Genomic DNA, 21,611 nt, shown 5'->3' with positions numbered 1-21,611 from the left:
TATATACATGTATATAAAATATTTATGTATATGTGTATATTTATAATATAATATGTAATATATATAAATAAAGATGTGTATAGAAGTATATATGTATACATATATTTGTATGTATATAACTACTTATATGTATATATGTGTGTATATATATGTATATATATATATATATATATATATACACATCTAGGTTTATATATAGATATGGATATGTATATATATATAGATGTATAGTTGTGTGTATATAGATATATCTATAAATATACACTGTGTTATTTATGTGTGATACACATTCCAAGATGTATGTGTGGATATACTCTCTGTGCTGTGGTGAAGATGACTCTTTGCATGTGTTTCTTAGAGATGTGCTGTGAGCACTGGGAGCCAGGGGCATTGCAGTCATCCAGTCTGAGGGACCTGTGGTGAGTTGGCAATCTGGACCAGCTTGGACTCTCTGTGGAACTCCGTGTATGAGCTGTCTGCACCCTCTGGAGCTTCCATCTCTGCCACGGTGGCACCTGGCACCTCTGGATAAGGCTGTTGTTCAGGTACTGTTAAAAAATGTCCCACGTGCAGCAAGATGAAAACCCCTAATCTGGAAAAAGCAGGAGCAGTCAGTACTGAAGCTGAGTCCCTTCTGGAACAAAGGCCATTTAAATGTGATCAAACCTGTAGGACTCTGGGCAGAACAGACCATTCCATCTCACAATGTCCTGCACCTTCAGGACTTGGCATTCATGTCACTGTCCCCTTCATGGCTGATGCCAGAAGAGAAAGTGTCTCCCCGTGGAGCTGAATGTCATTGTGGAGTGTGATTTCACCCCACATCACAATCTAGACTTCTAATGGTCTAGAAAGGCGTGAAGGATTTTCCAAGTGCTGGAGTTGCCTCTACTCTGGCTCTGGCTCTCAGCTTGTAGCATGGGAAGATGGACAGATGTTTTTTATGAGCAGTGACCTCAAAGTTGTTCCCAGGCAGGACAGCTCTGCCTGCACGGGCCAGCCTGTCTTGGCCTGTTCATCATACCTGAATTGCTGTTTTGGTTAAAAAAGAGTATAATGTTATATATCAAGTCAACAGAGATATTGTCAGGGTAGGATTACTGCAGGGAAAGCATGTAAAAGATTACTGGAATACTAAGTGCTGTTACCTCAAATGCAGATTATAACAATTGAAAAAGACCCCATAAATCTATTTTTTGTGTATAAAACTTGCAGATCCTTATAAAAAGAACTTAGGCCGTGAAAATCCAGCACAAGCTGAAACGTATAGCAAGAGATTCAAAACCTGCTGGGACTTACAAGGTAAAGAACTCGTAGTTAGGAGGGTTATTTAAAAGAATATTGTCATGACCTGGTTGTATTTTTTCATCGAAGATGTTTATACATTTGCTTTTTTCCTCCCTCTCAGTTTTACAAACCAGGTTTCTGCAGAAGAGGAAGAAGGGGTTTCATTCCCAAGAGCGGATGTTGGGTGGCGTGTCACAGCAGGAGCCACCCTGTTAGATGTCCTCGAGGTCTCTCCCAGGACATGCCAGCTGGACACTCCTCGGGACTGCCCTGTCCTGCCCAAGGGGACCTGACTAGTTCCTGCCCTGCCTGGAGCCCCGTGTCCCTGTGCTGCCACAACTTCCACGTTGTCCCTGTGCGAGCGGGCTGAGGAGCAGCCGGGAGCCGGAGGGGCTGTGCCGCAGCAGGAGGTGCCTGGTGCCAGCCATGTGCCCAGCTGGGTGGCACCCCCAGCCCCCCGACGCCGTGGGCCTGTCTCAGTAGCCCCCCCGGGCTCTGCTGCCCCGTGCTGTTGATGTTGAGCGTGTTGTGCTTCAGGGTGCTGAGGAAAATGCAGAGGCGGCACAGCAGCAACACGGACAACGCGCCTCCGGAAAGGTACACCTGCCTCCCTCCTCCTGGCTCCTCTCCAGGGGGAATGGCCTGATTTAAATGTAGGGGGGGGTGAGAAGACAGAAGCTCAAAACTGAGTTTCCTCAGTCCTCATCCCTGTGGATGTGGTGTGGCCAGGCTTTCTGCTCGAGTTCGGGAAGTTTGGACACAGATTTCCTTTTCCCCCTCGTGTCAGCATTGACTGCTGCCCACCACAGTGCTCCAGGATGATCCAGTGTGGCACATGAGGAGCTGGCTTGGCACAGGCAGGACGTTTTGGAGCGCTAATATTGCTGTTTTGGTTAAAAAAGAGCATAATATTATGTATTAACTCAAAAGAGATGCTGTCAGGTTAGGATTAAATAACATTTACTGCAGGGAAAGCATAGAAGATTCCTGGAATACTAAGTGTTGTTACTTCAAATGCAGATTATAGCATTTGGAAAAAAAAAACATAATATCTATTTTTTTCCTGTATAAAACTTACAGATCCTTATAAAAAGAATTTAAGCCCTGAATGATTTGTTGCACAGTCTTATGGGGATCTTGAGTGCAATCAATCTGCAAGGATCAACCTGTATGAACAGAAACTATACTTCTGTTATTAAAGTGTGTAAAAAGTCTGCTGGGCTGAAGCTTTCAACGACTTAGTGTTTTATAAAGAGCTTGAGTGATCCTTTACATCCTCCCAGAGTCTGTATCCAGAGTCTGTATCCAGAGTCTGTATCTGTATGTGAGTATTTAGATGCAGAATACCTCTAATTCACTTCTGCAATTATACCATCAGCAAGGGAGCCTTGCCACTGTTGTTGTTCTGGTGCTAAGTATTCCCTAGGGCTTTCCCAGAGCTACAGCTTGACTTTGTTTTTTTTTTTCCTAAAGAAGAAACTAATCTAATTAAGACAAAGATAGAACTGACAAATGTAGTTGCTCTGGCTGAGCTGAGGTTATAAGTGAAAGATCATCGGGTTTGCAAGTAGAGTTGCACTTTGATGCCCTGACCCCTGCTAGCATGGTACTGTTCTTAATTTCAGGGGAAAAGAAAGCCACCTCCACCTTTTTTTCTGCATGATGCTGCCCAAGCCTCAGTGCAGAGAAAAAAAAAGTGTGGGTTTTGTATCAGCAGCCAAGGCTGGGGCTTGAGAGGCACAGAAGGTGCTGAATGGGCCTTCTTGTCTTCTGTGCAGAGCTCTCTGAGTCTGTACAAGCCTGTAAGACACTTCAGTTAAAATATATTCAGGGTCTGGGTCTGTTATTGAGTGCAAAAGATAAGCAGAGTAATGTCAGTTGGCTTTTATAAATCCTTCTGGTTTTTAACAGGTTAGGTACCTTTTATCAGAGAGGCTGAAGGTTTCTAAATGTAGAATGAAATGCTGTTGCCACTGGTATTCCCTTCTGGTTAACTTCAGCAGCCTCACAATTTCATCCTTGTTTGTTTTTAAATGTGTCCCACATTAATTCCTTCCTGCTGAAAGCACAGTCCTGTATCCTGGTAGTATTATTCCAAACAATACTTGTGTCTTTATTTGTAACACTGGGTTCCACCCAGGCTGTTTGTTAGTGTTCCCAGACCCAAGGACTGTCACATTCTGTCCCCGTGTTGTGTGTGTATATCCCTGAGTTGTAATCACTACTTCTAAAGTTAGAGACCTCCAGGGGTTAAAATCAAGAGAGACCAAAGCCCTGCAACTTGCCTTATTTGTGAGCTTTGCCTCTTGCTGAGCTTATTTATTCTTTACTCTCCTTCTGCAATTTAGAGAGGTATTTGCTGTCTGCCAGGTATTTACTGCCTAATGATCATTCTACTTGTTACCTGGATTGTTCCCTGCCATCTAAACTTGCTTTGTATTCATCTGAATTCCACAGGATTGACTTCAGGTGAAGAAAGCCTCTAGTCTTTTGGTGTTAGGAGGAAGGTATTTAGACTTTTTGGAATCTGGAAAGGATCAGTGCCAGAACTAATTCTCTCCAGGTCCCAGTAATTTGGGTACATCCATGTCTAATTTGCCAGGAATATCAAAACAGAAGAATTTCTCTTGACCCATGAGCAGAACCTTTATTAGTTCAGGGACACACAAGCTGCTCTTCCCCAGTTGATTGTGTCTCTTGTTGGTGCAGTTCATTGTTGGGCAGGCAGTGATCAACCCTAAATAAAGACAGAAGGTTTTGGGGGTAGGTCATTGCTTTGAGTTAGCTTGGTTCATTTGTTTCTATGTAATATGACCTGTCTTATTGTGTCAGGTTCCACAGGGTTTTATATGTTTTTCTTTAAATACTAAAGTCAGTGTAGATGATGTTGAGTTTGGTATTGGATGTGTAACTTCTTTGGTTCCTCCAAAAGTCCAAGGAGTGTTTGGGAAGTTTGTTCTTTAAATATTACAATCAGCGTAGATGATGTTGAATTTGATATTGCATGTGTAACTTCTTTGGTTCCTCCAAAAGTGAAGGGGGTGTTTGGGAATTTTGTTCTCTAGGTGAAGGAAGTGGTGCCTGTTGGTCTGGTCTTTAGAGTTCCCTGATCTTGTGAGTTTGGTTACTAGCCTCTAGTTCTGCAACTGTGACTTTCCAACAGCACATAGAGGGAAAACCATCTGTCATCTGGAGACCTACATGTTCTCAAAGTGTGTGAGAGTGGCAGTTTGGACTTGGCCCTCTGCCAAGTGCCCAACACCACAGCAAAAGCTCTCCCCCCCTCTTTTGTCTATGAACACATGGGTAGCAAAGGGAAGGGAAAAAAACCCAAAAGAACTGAAATAACAGAACTAAAGCAATATATATATGTATTTACACGTATACACAATTACAGAACTATATACACATAAGGAAGAAACCCCTAACACCCCCCCGAAAAACAGATATATGCAACCAACAAAGAACTGTCAAACCAAAATCTTAATACTTTCCTTAAGAAAATAAAAGCCACTCCACCAAATCTCTCCTCTCGAATCAGAAAACCCACAGGCCTCACAGGCCTCACTCCCACATGAGTGAGACCAACTGCAGGGAGCCTACTGTCTCCAACTTCACCAGAAGACACCTGGCCAACTAACTCCCTCCAACTTCTATTTATATTCCTACTTACGTAAAGAATAGCATGGAATATTGGGATATAAGTACTCTCTTGGTTTTGACCTGGTGTGGTAGTTTGGCCTAGGCCTTCCTTGGTGACCAGTTTGTAACCAAGGAAGTGCCCAGATTTACCCGGTATTCCCTACAATTTTTACATAACCTGGGGTATAAGAAGAAAGGAGGAAAGGCCTTTGCCCCTTCTTTCCTTCTGGCAGTTTTGGAGGTGCAGGTTCCCTGCTGTTGAGTCTGTCAGGTTGGGGAGTGAGGCCTGGTAAGGCCTTGCCAACCTTGGGAGATGGCAGTTGCCAGCACGTCTTTCTGTTGTCCCAAGGAGAGTAGTAAGATATTCTTTTGCTAATTCTTTTAGTTGCTAGATCTTGGGCTATTGATCGTGTATCTTTTATTTTGGTTTCCTTCTTTTTTTCCCTTCCCCCTTCCCTTTCCCTTTTGAAATTGTACATATATTTCAATTGTATATAACTGTAATATAAGTGTAAATATATTTATATATATATTGCTTTAGCTGCCTCTCTCTCGTTTTGGTTCTCTTGGGTTTTTTTTTCTCTCCTCCCTTGGGTTTTGGTTGGGGGTGGAATTCTTGTGGTGAAGTTTGGAGACTTGGCAGGGAGCCAGCTTCAAACCACAACACCTGGTTGCCAGGAAAAGGCCTAGACCAAACCCTTGCAGTGAGGAACACTGAACCACCACAAAAGACCGCGAAGTTCCGCGTCGCTCAGTTTTTTAATCGCTTCGCTGTCGTCCCCCCGCAGGAACCGGAGCCAGACGGTGAGTTCCGAGACCAGCGTGGATGAGAGCGGAGTGTTCGAAAGCCTCAAGGCCGAGGCCTCCTCCCCTCAGCAGCTCTTCTCGGGGCTGGCCGGGATCCCCTCGGGCACCATCACGGCCGCGCCCTTCCAGTCGGGGTTGGTGCTGGGCTCCTCGGCGGGAGGCGGCGAGGTCTTCATCCAGATGCCGGCCCCGCGGGAGGAGGGGGCCGGCCGCGCCGAGGGAGCCCCGTTCCACCACCACCGCCAGCCCTCCCACCACTTCCACCACGGCCACCACCGCGGCTCCTCCCTGCTGCACATGGCGGGGGGCGACCGGCACGGCCACGCCGAGGAGGGCCCGGACGAGCAGGGGGGCACCCCGGCCCCGGCCCTCTCAGAGCTGAAGGCCGTCGTCGGGTGGCTGCAGAAGGGGCTTCCCTTCATCTTGATCCTCCTGGCTAAAGTTTGCTTCCAGCACAAGCTTGGTAAGCACCCCCATCCTTTCTGAACCCTATTGTGAAGCTTCGTCAGGCAGTGGTGTCCCATACTCTTATCCATAGAATCACAGAACCACAGAATCAGCTGGGTTGGAAGGGACCTCAGAGATCAGCAAGTCCAACCCTTGATCCAACCCTGCCGTGGTTCCCAGCCCATGGCACTGATGCCACATCCAGTCTCATCATAAAAACCTTCAGGGACAGAGAATCCACCACTTCCCTGGGCAGCCCATTCCAATGGCTGAGCACCCTCTCTGCAAAGAAATTCTTTCTAATATCCAACCTAAACCTCCCCTGGCACAGCTTAAGACCCAGCCCTCTTGTCTTGCTGATGGTTGCCTGGGAAAAGAAACCAATCCCCACCTGACTTCCCCCTCCTGTCAGGGAGTTGCAGAGAGTGAGGAGGTCTCCCCTGAGCCTCCTCTTCTCCAGGCTGAGCCCCCCCAGCTCCCTCAGCCTCTCCTCATAGGACTTGTGCTTGAGTCCCTTCCCCAGCCTCGTTGCTCTTCTCTGGACCTGCTCCAGCACCTCAATGTCCTTCCTGAGCTGAGGGGCCCATGTGACAGTGTGTGGTAGTTTGGTCTTGGCTCTCCTGCCAAGTGCTCAAGACCACAGCAAAGGTCTTCCCCCCCACCACCCTTTTTATGAAGGCAGGGGAAGGAAAGGGAAGAAAAAAACTACCAAAAAAACCCCAAAATAACAGAACCAAAGCAGTATATATATATATTTTACACTTCTATACAGTTACAAAAACTATATGCATATAAGAAAGAGAACTCCCAACACCCAAAAAACCCCCCAGAAAAACAGGTATACACAATCAATTAAAGAACTATCAAACAAAATCTTAGTGCTTTCCTTAAGGAAGCAGAGTCCACACCACTGGATCTCTCCTCTTGAATGGGGAAAAAAAAACAACAGCCTCTCAAAAAAATCCCCAGGCCTGCACTCCCACATGAGGAGCCCAGCCACAGGGAGGTTACTTTGCTTCCTCCAACTCCTCCTCTCTGAGGAGAGATCTCCCCTCCAAATTCCTCCCCTCTTCTATTTATATTTCTGCTTATGTAAAGAACAGAATGGAATATTGGGATATTGGTACTTCCTTGACCTGGTTGCCAGGAAGAGGCCTAAACCAAACCCCTACACAGTGTCCAGGTGTAGCCTGGCATGAAGGGGACACACTCAAATGCATGTGATGAATTCACCCTACTCTCAGTCCCAGCTGTTCTAAAAATATTAAAACCAAAGAGGAAAAGTGCTTGATGCTCGCCTGCAAATTGTACTTAATTACTACTTGCCCTAAGAATTTTTATGGCACCAGTTAAAACTGAACACTGACAAGTCCAGTGAGTGTGGTGCAGAAAAATATTGAAAGCAGGCAGTGAACACATGCAGCTTGTCACTTCTTCAGAGACAGTACTTGTTAACAGAGCTTGGAAGGATGTTCACCAGCTCCCTGCTCTGAAGGCCCTCACCTGAACAGCAGTTGTTACACCCAGCAGGATATCTACAGGTAGTTTAGAACTATGAACATCTTTGCTGTCCTGACCAGTTCTGTTCCTTTTCCTGATCTTCCCCTTGACATTCCTGTGAGGGTGAGGATGTTACCAAGGCTTCTCCCTCAGAGCTCTCTCTAGGACAGGTGGGCAGAGCTTACACTGGTGACTGGCAAAGGTTTCTGTGGAGCACAGAAGGGTCCTGAGGAATGAGACACTTGTCTAGCTGTGGTAGCTGTGAAATCAAGTCAGACAGCATCAGCAGTTACATCTTGCAGTTGAGATCTTCAGAGTTCCCTGAAGAATATGTCTATGCAGGTTTTTTAATGGTGCCTGAGTATTTTAGCACTATAAAATTGTATGTTTGGCATGTCTGTGGATCCTGACTTATTCTGAGATTATCAACACTGGGAAACCAGTAATGCTTCTGTTTTAGTCCACTTACAACTCTGACAGGAATTTGATTAATTGTCTGCAATATCTTGGCCTTTGGACCTGATATCCTGTAGGTTTTTGATAGCGTGCCCTGTCCTCCAGGAGCTGCTGAGCTGCTGTTGTAATACTGTCACCTGGCACAACATAGCCACAGCTCAGAGCACTTGTGTTCTCCTTCAGGACCTTAAGACAGAGTGTCTGTGCTGGGCTGGGTGCTCACTGCAGTGCTGCATCTTCATTTACACTGAATTTGAAGGACAGAGCCCAGACTGCCCTGGTTTAGTCACCTGTACATTTAAATTCCCGGCACATCCAGAGTACCACCCAGTAATGTTTTTTCTGAGCTTGAGATGCTGATGTCCCTGGCTCAGGACTGGTGTCCCTGGCTCAGGACTGGTGTCCCTGGCTCAGGAGGGCCCCCCTGACAGTGCCTTCCCTGCAGGGATTGCTGTGTGCATTGGCATGGCCAGCACCTTCGCCTACGCCAACTCCACGCTCCGAGAGCAGGTCGCCCTGAAGGTGAGTCCAACATTTTACCTCCTTGTATTCCCGGGAAACACCACCCTCTGTGCACAAAACAACACCTGCTTTTGCACTGGAGGGCTGAATGCATTTATAGGGGCACAGATCTTTAGGAACAAAGAGTTCTGAAAGGCCCTAATCCCGCCTTCCTCTTCCTGCTTCTCCACACCGATGCTCTCCCACTGTTTCTACCCTGTTTTTTTGTGAGTGTGAATGTAGTAAACAAAGAGAGGACAGCTCAGGGGTGTTGTAATCTGCATCTCCCCGTGCCACTGGCTGGCAGTGCATCTTCCAGCACTTCTCTGCACCTGGGTTTCCCCATTTCAGCAGCAGTGCTGAAAGCTATTTGACTTATTAATGATGAGCTTTAACTTATTAGCATTTAGATCACGTTTTGAGGTGTTTAACTGAAACATTTTGTGGATGTGTTGCTTGTTAGCATCTTTATAATGCTGTTGAGAATGTACAGAAACCAGCAGACCTTTCCAGGCCTTGTGATCTTCAGTGTCAGGAGAACAGTTCAACAGCACTAAAAGCACAAGACTAGAATTCCTTTTTTATTAAAACTGCATGGGTGGCACAAGTGTGTACTGGTATCTACCAACAGCAGTGGAATAAATGTGCTGCAATGCTGAATGAAGAGATAAATTGCACAATCATGTAATAGATGGCTGTTGCCTTGCACTTTGCACTCTCTCCTTCCAGCAGTGTGCCCCTTAATCCCCCTGCTTTAAATCTTAGCCAAACATCCCTGCAGAGACCTATTTCCTTAATAAATCAGCTCACAAGAAAAATGGTGGGTGTTTTTTCCTCCCAGGAGTAAAATTTACTCTTCAAAATTACCCTGGGCCAAGACCCAGGACAAGATCTTCTGCCATCCAGCTTCTGTCTGTAATGTTCCATGTATTTTGAAATGCAGCACTTGCACTTCTTTTTTGACCTTCAGTTACTTCCTCGATCAAAAATGCCTGTTCTAGAACCTCCCTGCATTTGGATAACACTCAGATGTGCTGCAGGTGGTGATGGGTTATATTTGGGTTAGCTGAGCCTTCCTCTCACTCAGAGGATCTGTTTGTAAACCCCCCCTTTGATGAGGTGTCACTCCCACCAGGTGACAGCTCAGAATTTAGGACAATACATGGAACTGACTTTTTTTTAATCTGCTTGTCACACTGAGTTTTAAATACCAGCAGAATTTAGATGTCCCAGGAAAGATCCCGACTTTGAAGATTGCATTCTGCAAGGAAGGCTGTCACCTCCCCCACCATATTTCAAATAATCTTCCTGAAGTTACTTTATTTGAAAGGTTTGCTGGGTGAGAGCCATTTCTGCCTGTGTTTATGTGTGTCCTTACCTAGCAGCCTGCTTCTGAGCCTTAGTCCTGTGTCAATAAACTAATTACTGAACACTTAGATACATATTCGTGTCCCCTGGGATGGGCACAACCCACAAGACTTCCAATTTATCTTCTCTCCTTCTTTCTCTTGCCCAGGAGAAGAGATCAGTGCTGGTTGTGTTCTGGATCCTGGCCTTTCTCACTGGAAACACCTTGTACTTGCTTTACACATTCAGCTCTCAGCAGCTCTACAACAGGTAGGTGGGCAGGACTCACGTTGTCCGTGCTGGAAGCAGGTGATAATTGCCAGGGAGGAGAAGAATTGCCCACTGTTCCCCACACTTTGGAAGTGTTCATGCCTAAAGCACCTGCTGTCTTGGCTGCATCTCTGTCCTACCTTTCAGTGGAGCAGAAGGATGTGTGTCATTTCTGCAATCAGTGGCATAGCCAGGGTGGAAATGGGGGGGGAGGACACACGACGTGATTCAGAGCAGGGTGGACCCTTTTTAACAGGCACCTCTGAATTTCCACTTTGACTGCAGGGGCTGAGCACACAGAGCAGGTGTCAGAAGCAGATGAGGCACAGACCCACTGATTTTCCTCTTCCTGTAATGTTTTCTCTTCAATCTGTCAAGCTTTGAGTCCAGGACAGGAGATAAACAGGAGGTGAAATAGTAGTGTTTTACTTCAGTGTCCTCAGGGCTTAGAGGCACTTGGATCTGAGGTAATTAAGACATCCTTGACCTTCAGATTCTCACTAAAGCAGTTCTCAAGTACAGAAAAGTTTGTACCAATGGATTTTGTTCAGCACTACCCCTAGTTACCATAAAGTCTGTAGGAATTATGACAGACAGGAAGCAAAGATACACAACTTAAGCAAGGAGATGTTAGTAGAATAAATAGGAAGAAATGGAGCAACATCAAACCTAATTATTTAGAAAGTAGTTTTGATATTAGGAGCTAAAACCATATGAATTATCTCCCTCATTAGAATTTTCTTTGTCCCACTGAAGGGGACTTAGAACTTGAGGCTGAAAACACAACGTGCAGCAGTTGGGTTATGGCTACACAGCTCTTGGGTTTGGTTTCTCTGCCAGTTATTTCATTGCTTCCCTGCTTCTCCCCAACAATGCTGTCTATGGGAAGAGCCAAGGTCTGCCCCTAACCCTGGTATCCTTTGGAATTGCCCCTAATGGATTTGGATTTGGTCACTGGAAAAACTCTGTATGTAAATGCTTCTGGAAAGGGGGAGAGGGGAGAAGGCTTGAATGTGTGGGTCCAGATGGGAGATGCCAGGCCATGGGATTCCCTGGATATGGCTCGTGGGAGGGAATGGAAGAGAAGCAGGAATGGCAGAAAGGTGTGGAAGCATCGAGAAGGAATTTGCATCCCAGGGAACCTGTGTGTCTGTAAGGTGGTGGTCAGGGTTAAAAACATGGATGGGACTAGTTTAAAATAGAGGGTAGATCACCCAAAATAAAGGGCTTTCAGCAAATTGGGGCCACCCTACACACAGTTTAGGGCAGGGCTTATTACCAATGGACAGGCTGGGCCACATTTCCCTGGAGGATCCCTGTTCCTGGGAGTGCTGCTGTGTCATGCTTGGGCTGGTGTCTGTTGCCTGTTGTGTGGGGACCTGGGACTATTCACAGGGCAGGCTTGTCAAATTAGAAGTAGCTGCTTCATGTTTGTTTCTTTCTGGCTTATTTTTCATTTCCTGATTTATTTTTTTTTTTCCTAGTGTTTTTATTTATTTATTTATTTATTGTTTCTAGTGCATGAATAGTAGTAAAGCCTCTGATTCTGTTTCTGTTTTTAGGGTGTAATTTTACCTGTTGTGCTGTGCCAGTGTTGTGAGTATTTTAAATTCATGTTCAGGCCTTTCATTTCGGGTTGGTTATTTTACTTTTGCTTTATTTTTTTGTTGGGTTGTTTTTTTTTGTTCAAGTGTTTGCTTTCTACCGCGAGGCTTTAGCAGCTAAACACCCTGAAGACAAATCCTGGTTTTTCAGCCTCAGTAGGGTCCAGTCCTCATTGCTGCTCAGGTCAGTGGCTCCTGCCCATTGCTGTGTGGAATTCTGCTGTCCTAGACTCCACTTTTTTCAAAGAGCAAACGTTGAGCAGGACTTCCCAGGGTAAGGTTTGACATTCAGATCACAGAATCAGACAGAGCTGAAGGCACTGCCTGCACACCAAAGGCTCTGGTGCAGCGTGGAGGGCAGGCTGTGGAGATTGCAGCCTTCCAGAACAGGTTTGGGTCCTGTTTGGTGGTAGTGGGCAAACCTGGTGACCTCAGGAGAACAAGAGCAAAGCCAAGAGAGGAAGCAGGGCACTGATTTGCATGTCTGACTCCTCTTGCCCTTGGCAATTCCCCTGGGGCTCAGGGGAGTTTCTGGGCTCTCTCTCTCTAGCCAGCAGTGGACACAAGAAGCTTGAGTGAGGTTCTCACTGGTGTTTTGGTGTCTTTCAGCCTGATCTTTCTGAAGCCCAACCTGGAGAGGCTGGACTTCTTCGACCTGATGTGGATCGTGGGCATCGCAGACTTCGTGCTCAAGTACCTCACCATCGCCCTCAAATGCCTCGTGGTGGCCCTGCCCAAGATCATCCTGGCTGTCAAGTCCAAGGTAGGAGACTCCTCTTGATGTACAAGTATTTATCTTTGATAATCTGATGCTTTTAGAACACGTTTGCAGCGTGAAATCCCAGAATCCCAGAATGGTTTGGGTGGGAAGGGACCTTAAAGCCCATCCCTTCCCACCCCCTTCCCTGGGCAGGGACACCTCCCACTAGCCCAGGTTGCTCCAAGCCCCATCCAACCTGGCCTTGGACACTTCCAGGGATCCAGGGGCAGCCACAGCTTCTCTGGGCAACCTGGGCCAGGGCCAAATATGAATGGAAGAATAAAAATAATGAAATCTCTTCATAAAACTTTGGCACTTGGGTATCAAGGTTTGGGGTTTGAGCCATCACAGACCTGAGCAAGGGTTTGGTAGCACCAGCAAGTGATGGAAGTCCAGAGATGAGGAATGCATTGCTGGAGGAGGAATAGGCACTAGCAGTGAGGTAACAGCTTGTCTGGTTGAATTCCTTGTTTTCTGAGCAACCTCTGTAAATACATATTTCTGAAGCACAAATCACTTCATGGGAAGAAACTGCAAGAACTTGTGTCTTTGGCTTTCCACTTGGGCCAAGCAGTAACAGGATTAAATTGAAGCTCTTGGTGCCACAAAAGACACCACCCCTTCTACATAACCACGGGTGAAGAAATATTTGAATGCTTAACGTATTTAAATTATTACGAAGTTATTCGTAGACTAGGCCTAACTTTGGAAACTTCCTCACTACATTCTCTCCCTGAAAATACCTTTTCATGTGTTTTTACCTGCACAGATCTGGCATGCTGCCTCTTTATCCACTTGGTAGCCTCTGCATTCCAGTGGCAAACACAGAGATGTGTATTATTTGCCTTCAGTAAAGGAACTTTCTGGCAGCTGTTGGGATGAAAGGCACTGTATAGATGCAAGATACCATCATTAATCCCTGAAAAGTCTCAGGCAGGGCACTTAGGAGGATATCTAAACTGGGAATAGTTTTGCTTGGAAATGACAGGGGTGGCAGGGGAGTTGAGCAGTTTGTTCCTGCACAGCAGGGCTATTTGAGATGGTTATTAATTTATTTCTGGCAATTGTCCAACTTTTTTTTTTTTCCTCCTTCTTCTATTATTATTATTATATTTTAGGAGATTAATGTGCTGGGTCAGAGCATAATCCAGCCTGGGGAGGGAGGGAAAAGTGATGTGAATAACCTCCCCAAGATAAATTGCAGCATTGGAAAAGGTTCACAGCCTTTGCTTGCCTGTCTGAGAGCTCTCCCAAGCACTCATTAATCCTTGTCTGGAGAGAAGAAAGGGAAGGGGTCTTTATTTGCAGCTACAGGGGGAGGCTGGTAAGATCACATCTGTCAGGGGCCTGTAATGACTCAGAGCACAGATGCTTCGTTTTTAATACCTTTTTCTGGAGAGCAACACTTCTCACTTTTTTCAAGCCCCTGTTTTGTCCAAGGATGTTGCTGACGGGCTCGGTGTCCCCTGACAAGTCAGACTGCTGCTCCCTGCCACCACAGAGCTGGATTTGTGTCCCCCACTCTGCACTGCCAACCAGGGATGAGATCTCAGGGGACAGACCTCAGCTCCTTCTGAGTTAGAACAGTTCTACTGCAACTTAGGCACTTTAACTTTGACCAAAATATTTATTATTTGCTGTCCTAACACTTGCCAGGTACAAAGTTATGCTCTGCTTCCCCAGGTGCTCCTACCAGAGCTTCTGCTTTAAGCCCAGATTGGAGTTTATGAGCTTGTGGGTGGCTGTCACTTAATGGTATCGTGCTGCTGGAGAAATATAAATTAAACTGGAGGAAAGGTAGATTTTTTTTCAAGATATACATATATATAGTGAGAATTTTTGTGCCAATATAACCAGTCAGAACAGCTCCCCTAATGCAGGGCCTGAAGGGGAAGCTGCTGCCCTCTCAGGGGTGGAGTTCAGCCCAGTTGGGAGTGGGACACAGGGATTTCATCCTGAGCTTCCTTGCAGGCCTGGCAGTCAGCAATAACCACAGAGCTTGTCCAGGGATGGGATCTGAGGAACTTTGATCACTGTGCTCTCAGCCTCTGAGCAGGCTCTTTGGATTTTTCCTGGTTTTGGAAGTTCCAAGGCATCTCCAAAGCCAGGCTGGCTTTTTGTGCTGCTCCTTGAGGTTCTGGTGTTCTCTGGGTGCTCTGTGCTCTTCACTGCTGCTTGCAAGGCACTTCCTCTGAATATCCTCCTTTAAGTGTCTTACCTCTCCATGTCCATTGGGATTGGAGCAAGATCAGATTCTTTTCTTTCTGTTCCAGTCTTCCTTTCTCCCCTCAGTCTTCTCTGGAGACTGAACACCACCAATTTTTTGAGTCTTTTCTCAGAGATTTTTAATTCTGGATCTCATTATTCTCTTCTGGACTGTCTTCATTCCCTCCCTGTTTTCCAGAGCATTTCTCCAGCCTGTCAGGGTGAGTTTGGATTACAGTCCTTCCTTCTATTGCATTTACAGCCTTTCCCAGTTGAGTGTCAGCTGTAGATTTGATAAACCCACTCTGTTCCATCGAGATCATTGATGGAAACAGTGAATAGCACTAAACTCTGCTTCCCTCAGATGCATTTTGACAGTGAACACATAAAAAATTTGGGCTGGAGCACTCAGTTCTGCCCCCCTCAAGTACCTGGGTCGTGTGTTCCTAGCATGGCAACTTTTGGTGTAGGATAACATTTGCATTTACAGCATTTATGCTTTAAATGAGAGAAAGCAAACTAAAACTGAAAGGCAGAAAAATAAGGTTGTCTTTGCAATCAGAACACAGAGGGCAAGAAACATGCCCAGGAGTGCTTGAAGTGTGAAGCCTGAGAACTGATATATTATGTATTATATGTAGGGTACAACTAGCCAGAGTTCTCCAAGCTTGAATAACTCAGAATGGAATATCTCTGCCACAAACTCCTCCAGAGAATGAGGGAAGACTGAAAAACTTGACAAAATAATCCCAGGCCTTGCCAGGCTCCAAACCAGCCTGGAAAGCAGAGGTGCCAAGAGAGGCTGTGAGGGTGCAGTCAGGCTGGAAAGCAGGGAAGGAAGGGCTGGTGAATGGGAGAGAAAGTCAGGAAAAAGGACAGATCTCACACCTCTGGGTCAGTGGAGTTGGCAGAAGGATCAAACCTGTGGCTGAAGGTGTCCCTTCCTCCCCCACGAGCTGCTGGGCACATTAAAGCCAAGTTCAAGTTTTAATTTCAGCTGGGCTCATCATTTCTTTGGAAAGGGGGGGGGGTTTGTTTGGCTCCCACCCTGCTCTCCATTAAAAAAAAAAAAAAAAGGCAAATAAGATCATTTGGTTCAATATAAAATGAATTAAAGTAAATTAAACTGCAGGAGCCATGTGGCCTTGCAGAGGCTTCCATTGTTGTACACCCATGGATGGCAGCTTTTCATTTGCACTGCTGAGGAATGACAGCTTGAGGGGGGTGGAATTAAAAATAAGGAAATAAATAATAAAAAGGCACACTTGCCAAAGATTTCACTTAGGAAATCCCAGGTGCCTGCAAGTCTCCCATCCCCTCCTCATGCTCCTGGCAGCAATCTGAGCTGGTTATCCTGGAGGATGGAGTGAGACAAAAGAACTGTAAGGAACTGGGATCCCAGGGTTTTTTATATATGTATCCTTATCCCTAGAGGGGAGAAGGACATTTTTCCAATTATCTTAATGGGCTGGTACATAAGAAAGACCCTAAGTTGGAATTTTCCTTCCGTGCTCAGTACAGATGTGCAGCCCAGTTCCAGGGAGCTGCATTTCCAGGAGGCTGGAAATTCAGAAGGAAAACATTTTAACACTGCCTTGTTGCAAACACAGCCTGAAATAAATGACTATTGGTTAAATACTTGTCAGATTGACTTGAAGGCTGGATCCAGACACTGCAAATGCCATTAATCCCGTGAATTTGTCTTAATGCTGCTGAAATGCTGTCAGTGGCAAGTGGACAAACACTGCTCCACCCTTGCATTGGGGACCCCTCACTGCAGCTTTGAAAATATTTGCTTGGTGCCTTTTTTTTTTTTCCCAGTTGACTGTTTTATTAGTGCTTTTTATTTGTAAACTACCATCTCATCAAGGCTGGTCAGAGAAAACTCGGCCTGTGTGTTGCTGCAGTTCTTTACCCAGTTCTGCACTTGGATTTTAAACCAAATATGATGAAAACAGTGAATAGCACTAAACTTCAGGTGCATTCCATGTTCCCTGACATTTCCTGGCATGGGTGGTTACAGCTCTGCCAGGTAAATTGGTACATCGAGCTTCCCATGCTCCTTCTGAAGCTGCACCTTTTTTTTTTTGTTGTCCTGAGGAAATAAAGGTCCCTTGGAGCATTTGAGTCCTCTGGATGCTGATCCAAAAATCCACAAGTGTTAAAAAAGCACTGGGAGCTGGCACATAGATGAGTTTTAGGAAAAATACCCAGGTGAAGATGTTCCTCATCTGTGCTCTCTTCTGCTGTGAGATATGCAGGTTAATCCTGGTCTTCCCTAAATTTAACATGGTTAAAGTGGTGTTTCCAGGCAGGATAGCCCATCCTCTAATTACCTTCTGACCTTGGATACTCTTTGGAGGAACTCTGGGGCAGATTCACAAGTCTTGGACAACAATCTGAGCTTTGATCCTCTGGAGCCACAGAACCAGGTGATGTCCTGCAGAGACTTTTCTCTGCTTCAGCCTGGACAGATGAGGTGTCCCAGCATCACAAGCCTGGGATTTATTATTTTTCAAAAGAAAAAGAGTAACTGAAGCATCAGAGCCAGGCCCTGAGGAGTGGGGGCTCTTCTGTCCCCCTCCCTGACACGCTTTGCAAGCCACTGCTGCTGAACTTTAAAAGAATCATCACTCCCAGGGGTTTTCCCACTTGAACTTCCCAATTTAAGATGTCCCAATATGAGACTTTCAGAAGTGAAATTCTCATTTTCCCCCTCTAATCCCACCTGGAAATTCCTCCTCATTAGTCCTGCCTGGATTTTCAGCAGCACAATGTGCCACAATCCTGTTTCCTGCTCCCACTCCCCTGCCCTGGCAGTGTGACCTGCAGTCCCAGCAGAGATCTCTCCTCATCCAAATTGCCACAGCAGGTCCCCAAAGTTTTTTTTCCCAGCATCTCCCTGTGTCAGAATGAGCCCTAATGCTGCTGGCAACAGAACAAGCCAGACTTGGAGCTTCCCTTGAGTGCTAATCACGACTTGCAGTTGCCTCATTGCAACTTCTCTCACTTCTCCTGCATCCCATTTTAATTCCACCGTGTCAGACCTTACCCTGCCTCCCTGTTCCCTCCTGGGGAGGCACAGGCACTTATGCAAAGCCTGGTGTCAAAAGAAACCACAAAATCAAGGCTCACTTGGGCTCTGGGGGAATTAGCATTGCCTCTGCAGCTGCAAATTTCCCCCCCTTTGCTCTGTATATATTGGGATTCAGTTTTTAATTACACTATTCCATGTCATGTCACTGTAAGACTCCTTCCCTCCATCACCAGTGCCCCAAGGATGAAGGTGAGATATTGAAAGGAGCTGTTGTAGCAACTGGAAAGCACATAGAAAACAAAGACCACTGGAAGAGGAACATTCTACAGGTTCAGGTTTCTGCACTGGAGAATTGAATTCTGTCCTTTACTTCGCCAAATAATTCCTGTGTGATTCTAGAAAAGTCATGTACAGCTGCAGACTGGAGTCAGGGATTCAGCTTTTAATGGTAATGTGATCTATAAAATGAAGTGCTTTATAAAAAGTCTAATCCCAGGCATCTCAGCTTGGACACCAAACCAGCCTTACCTTGACCTCCATCTTTCTGTGCCTCGAGTTCTCATTTAGGAAAGGCAGGGAACAGCTGTCCCTTGGGTCAGCCCTGTGAAAAGAAGGGGGTTTGAAGAGTGGTTTTGTAGTGGTGATGTCATAAAGGGACTGAAGAAATGTTAGAAATTTGCTGCTCTGAGCAGGAGGAAGGGATCAGATGCAGGTCTGCCATCAAGTGATGAGGATTTAACAGAATATTAGGAAGCTGCATGCTTAATGTGCAAAAGGGTTTACCCCTTACAGACCAAAACACTGCATGGACAGAAGGAAAAGTGCAATTGGGTGAAAATCCTGAACTCTCCTCTTTCAAAAGAAGTGCTTTGTTTGAAGCATAAAAATGGCCTTTCTGTGGTGAAGGAGGTGCAGGAAAATGGAGGGTTATACACGAGTCACTGACTCGGTTTTTAACAAAGCTCTGGAAAAAGGGAATCGGAATTTCCCGGTGTGGGAGCTGCTAAAATCAGATGCCCAGCACAGCCCTTCCCCTCATGTGCTAATGAGCTCTTTGATGGTGGCCTGGCAGGGTCAGCAGTGTCCTTCACTTCTGGCTCAGGCAAGGGTTTGATGAGAGCAGAGCCCCTTTTCTGGCCCTTGTAGGGGACATAATTGCAGGTAATAAATACCCCACTTAATCTCTGCAGTTCAGGTTGGCTCCTGCACAGGCCAGTCAAGCATTGGCACTGACTCACAGGCTCACCAAAAATAGATTTTGCTGCTCTTAGAGAGCCCTTCAGCTCCATACAGTTGTGCATTCCACAGAAGATTCCCAGATTTACACTAATCTTTAGGAAATGTGAACTCACCTAACAGAGACAGGCCTTGCCTCATTTCCAGCTGCTGTTCCAAGCCAGATGCAGGTGAAAAATAGTTGTATTTGTGCTTGATATAATCTTGATGAGGAAAAAAAAAAAAAAAGCTGAAATAGTTGAGTTTTTCAGACAAAATAGAGCTGGAGACAAAGATTTATCTTTGAAAACTGTAAGCTAGGCTGAGGAGTGGCAGAGAGGTGTGTTGGGTGTCCTTACCAGTGGTGGGTGCTGCCTGCAGCAAGTTACTGCCATCACAAATCTACATTTTGCTGCTAAAATTGTAGGGAACAACCCTTGTTTTCCAGGCTTCTGGCTCAGAAGGGAGACCCCACTTGTGCTGCAGCCCTTTGTAAAGTCACTTTTGATTTTCTGGTACTTTTCCTAGTTTAAAAAAAGTGGTGCACTAAGGACTGAGGTGCCTGACAAGACTTAAAAAGTTCTGTAAGCACTTTCTAGTTCTCTTCTAAGTGTTGCTTCCTCCTGGATTCACTCTAAACTTATCAGCCTTTAGTGGTCAGGTGGGTGCTGTTAACGGGCTGCATGGAGGGGAGGCATCCTTTAATCTGAACTTCACTCTTGTGGGGGCTGTGAACGAGTTTCTAGCTGCTGAGAAATCCTGGCACCCTGCAGTTCCCACTGAAACCCGGGGCTGTGCAATAGATGAAGGAGCTCTGAGAGCTTTGGGAAGGGTGGAGATGTCGTGGTGGGACAATTGAAGTTGCACGTTCATTTTAGAGCCACGTTCTTCCCCTTCCAACCCCACAGCCTGTCTGTGCCCCGGGGCTGCCCCTGCCCCACCTTTCCTTACATCTTGCTGCGGGCTCTGGCGTTTCAGTGCCTCAAAACTCGCGTTGTGAGCAGGATTTCAGCTCTGGCGCCCCAAATTCTGGGCGCAGCAGCTCCATCTGATGCAACTGGAGAGCAAGAAGTGACCTGTCCCATCCCGGCTCCTGGCGAGGCAAGGATCCAGGAGAGACGAGGGGTGGGAGGGGACGAGTCAGGCAAAACAAAACAGTTTGCTGCCTTTCTCTTGCCGGTGGCTTTCATCAGAGGGGAGGCAGTGACAGCACAGTGACCCTCTGCCCAAAATAAACCATGATTGCATCGAAGCACGAGGCTGCAGAGAGAGAGAGAGAGAGAGAGACCTCGGCGCTAATTTAATAAATTGCTGGCGTTTAGGATGGCTGCCGGTAGGTTTTGTGCTCCGTGATGCCACCTGGGATTCGGGGGGAGGAGGGGAGAGGCGGAGAGGCAGGAAAGCTGCCCGGCTCCGTTAGCAACCGCTGGTGTGAGCTCACTCCGCGTCCCGGGGGGGTATGAGATCATGGGCATGCCAGAGCTCTCCGAAGGATTCGATTTGTTGGGAGCAGCAGGATGGCCGGCGAGTGATCTCATCGGCAGCCCCCGGGGAAGGGCGCTGGCTGCTGCCGAGCCGGCTGCCAGCGCTCCATCCCCATCCCAACCTCCCCAATTAGCCACTGGCCCGCGCTGACATCACTGATGACAGAGCGAGCAAAATTCCAGGGGAATTTCCCCCTTCGCCGGGATCTTATCGGGTGACTAAACCCAAACCTTTCAGCCCGGATAAGGGCAGTGGAGATTAAAGGATCGCTCTGGGCTCGGCTTGCCCTGACCCAGTGCCCTGCCACTGGAGTGGGACAGAACATAAATAAACAGGTCCTCATTAGGACTGGCCCTAAATTAGATCCCCCTTGTTCAGCCAGCTTCCTGCTCGTCGGGAAGAAATAATAGAATTATTAAAATATATCTAAAGTATATATTTTAGATATAATATTTTGTTCAGCCAGGTTCCTGCTCGTCGGGAAGAAAGAAAAATAGAATTATTAAAATATATCTAAAATATATAATATTTTGTTCAGCCAGCTTCCTGCTCGTCGGGAAGAAATAAAAATAGAATTATTAAAATATATCTAAAGTATATATTTTAGATATAATGTTTTGTTCAGCCAGCTTCCTGCTCGTTGGGAAGAAAGAAAAATAGAATTATTAAAATATATCTAAAGTATATATTTTAGATATAATATTTTGTTCAGCCAGCTTCCTGCTCATCGGGAAGAAATAAAAATAGAATTATTAAAATATATCTAAAGTATATATATTATATATCATATTTTATATATAATATTAAAATAGAAGTGATGTGGTAAGGAAAAAAAGGCACTTCACAGTTGCACCTCGTGGTTGCAGCGAGCCAGGAGGGAGTGTGTGTCACCCTGCAGGTGCCCCTCAAGGAGGGAAAGCTTTCTGTGCCCAATAAACACCGGGATGGCAGGGACAGCTTTGCTGAAGGTTTTTACACAGGATGTTGCCCATTCTTTGAGTCTCTTTTGAGAGAGAAGTGTTTGAACCATCGTGCTTCCCCCCTCCCC

At 46.1% G+C, this 21,611-nt stretch overlaps 1 protein-coding gene across 6 annotated transcripts in view; it reads left to right on the top strand.

The window, feature by feature from the left end:
• RNFT2 (ring finger protein, transmembrane 2) overlaps nt 1–21,611 on the top strand; it is a 32,339-nt gene that overhangs the window by 930 nt on the left and 9,798 nt on the right. Inside the window, exons 2-8 of one of the 6 annotated variants that reach the window (XM_051805305.1) lie at nt 359–545; nt 1,409–1,697; nt 1,825–1,884; nt 5,718–6,199; nt 8,585–8,661; nt 10,157–10,257; nt 12,471–12,624. In XM_051805305.1, coding sequence (XP_051661265.1) covers nt 1,838–1,884; nt 5,718–6,199; nt 8,585–8,661; nt 10,157–10,257; nt 12,471–12,624 — 861 coding nt within the window. In that variant the 5' untranslated portion in view covers nt 359–545; nt 1,409–1,697; nt 1,825–1,837. The other 5 variants (XM_051805304.1, XM_051805303.1, XM_051805309.1 and 2 more) reach the window with 5 other exon arrangements.

Source organism: Manacus candei, unplaced genomic scaffold (assembly GCF_025592945.1).
Source record: "Manacus candei isolate 608988 ecotype Guabito, Panama unplaced genomic scaffold, ASM2559294v1 h1tg000064l, whole genome shotgun sequence".
NCBI classification, from domain to species: Eukaryota; Metazoa; Chordata; class Aves; order Passeriformes; family Pipridae; genus Manacus; species Manacus candei.
The sequence above is the reverse complement of the archived record's forward strand: the minus strand, read 5'-3'. Positions and strand labels throughout refer to the sequence as shown.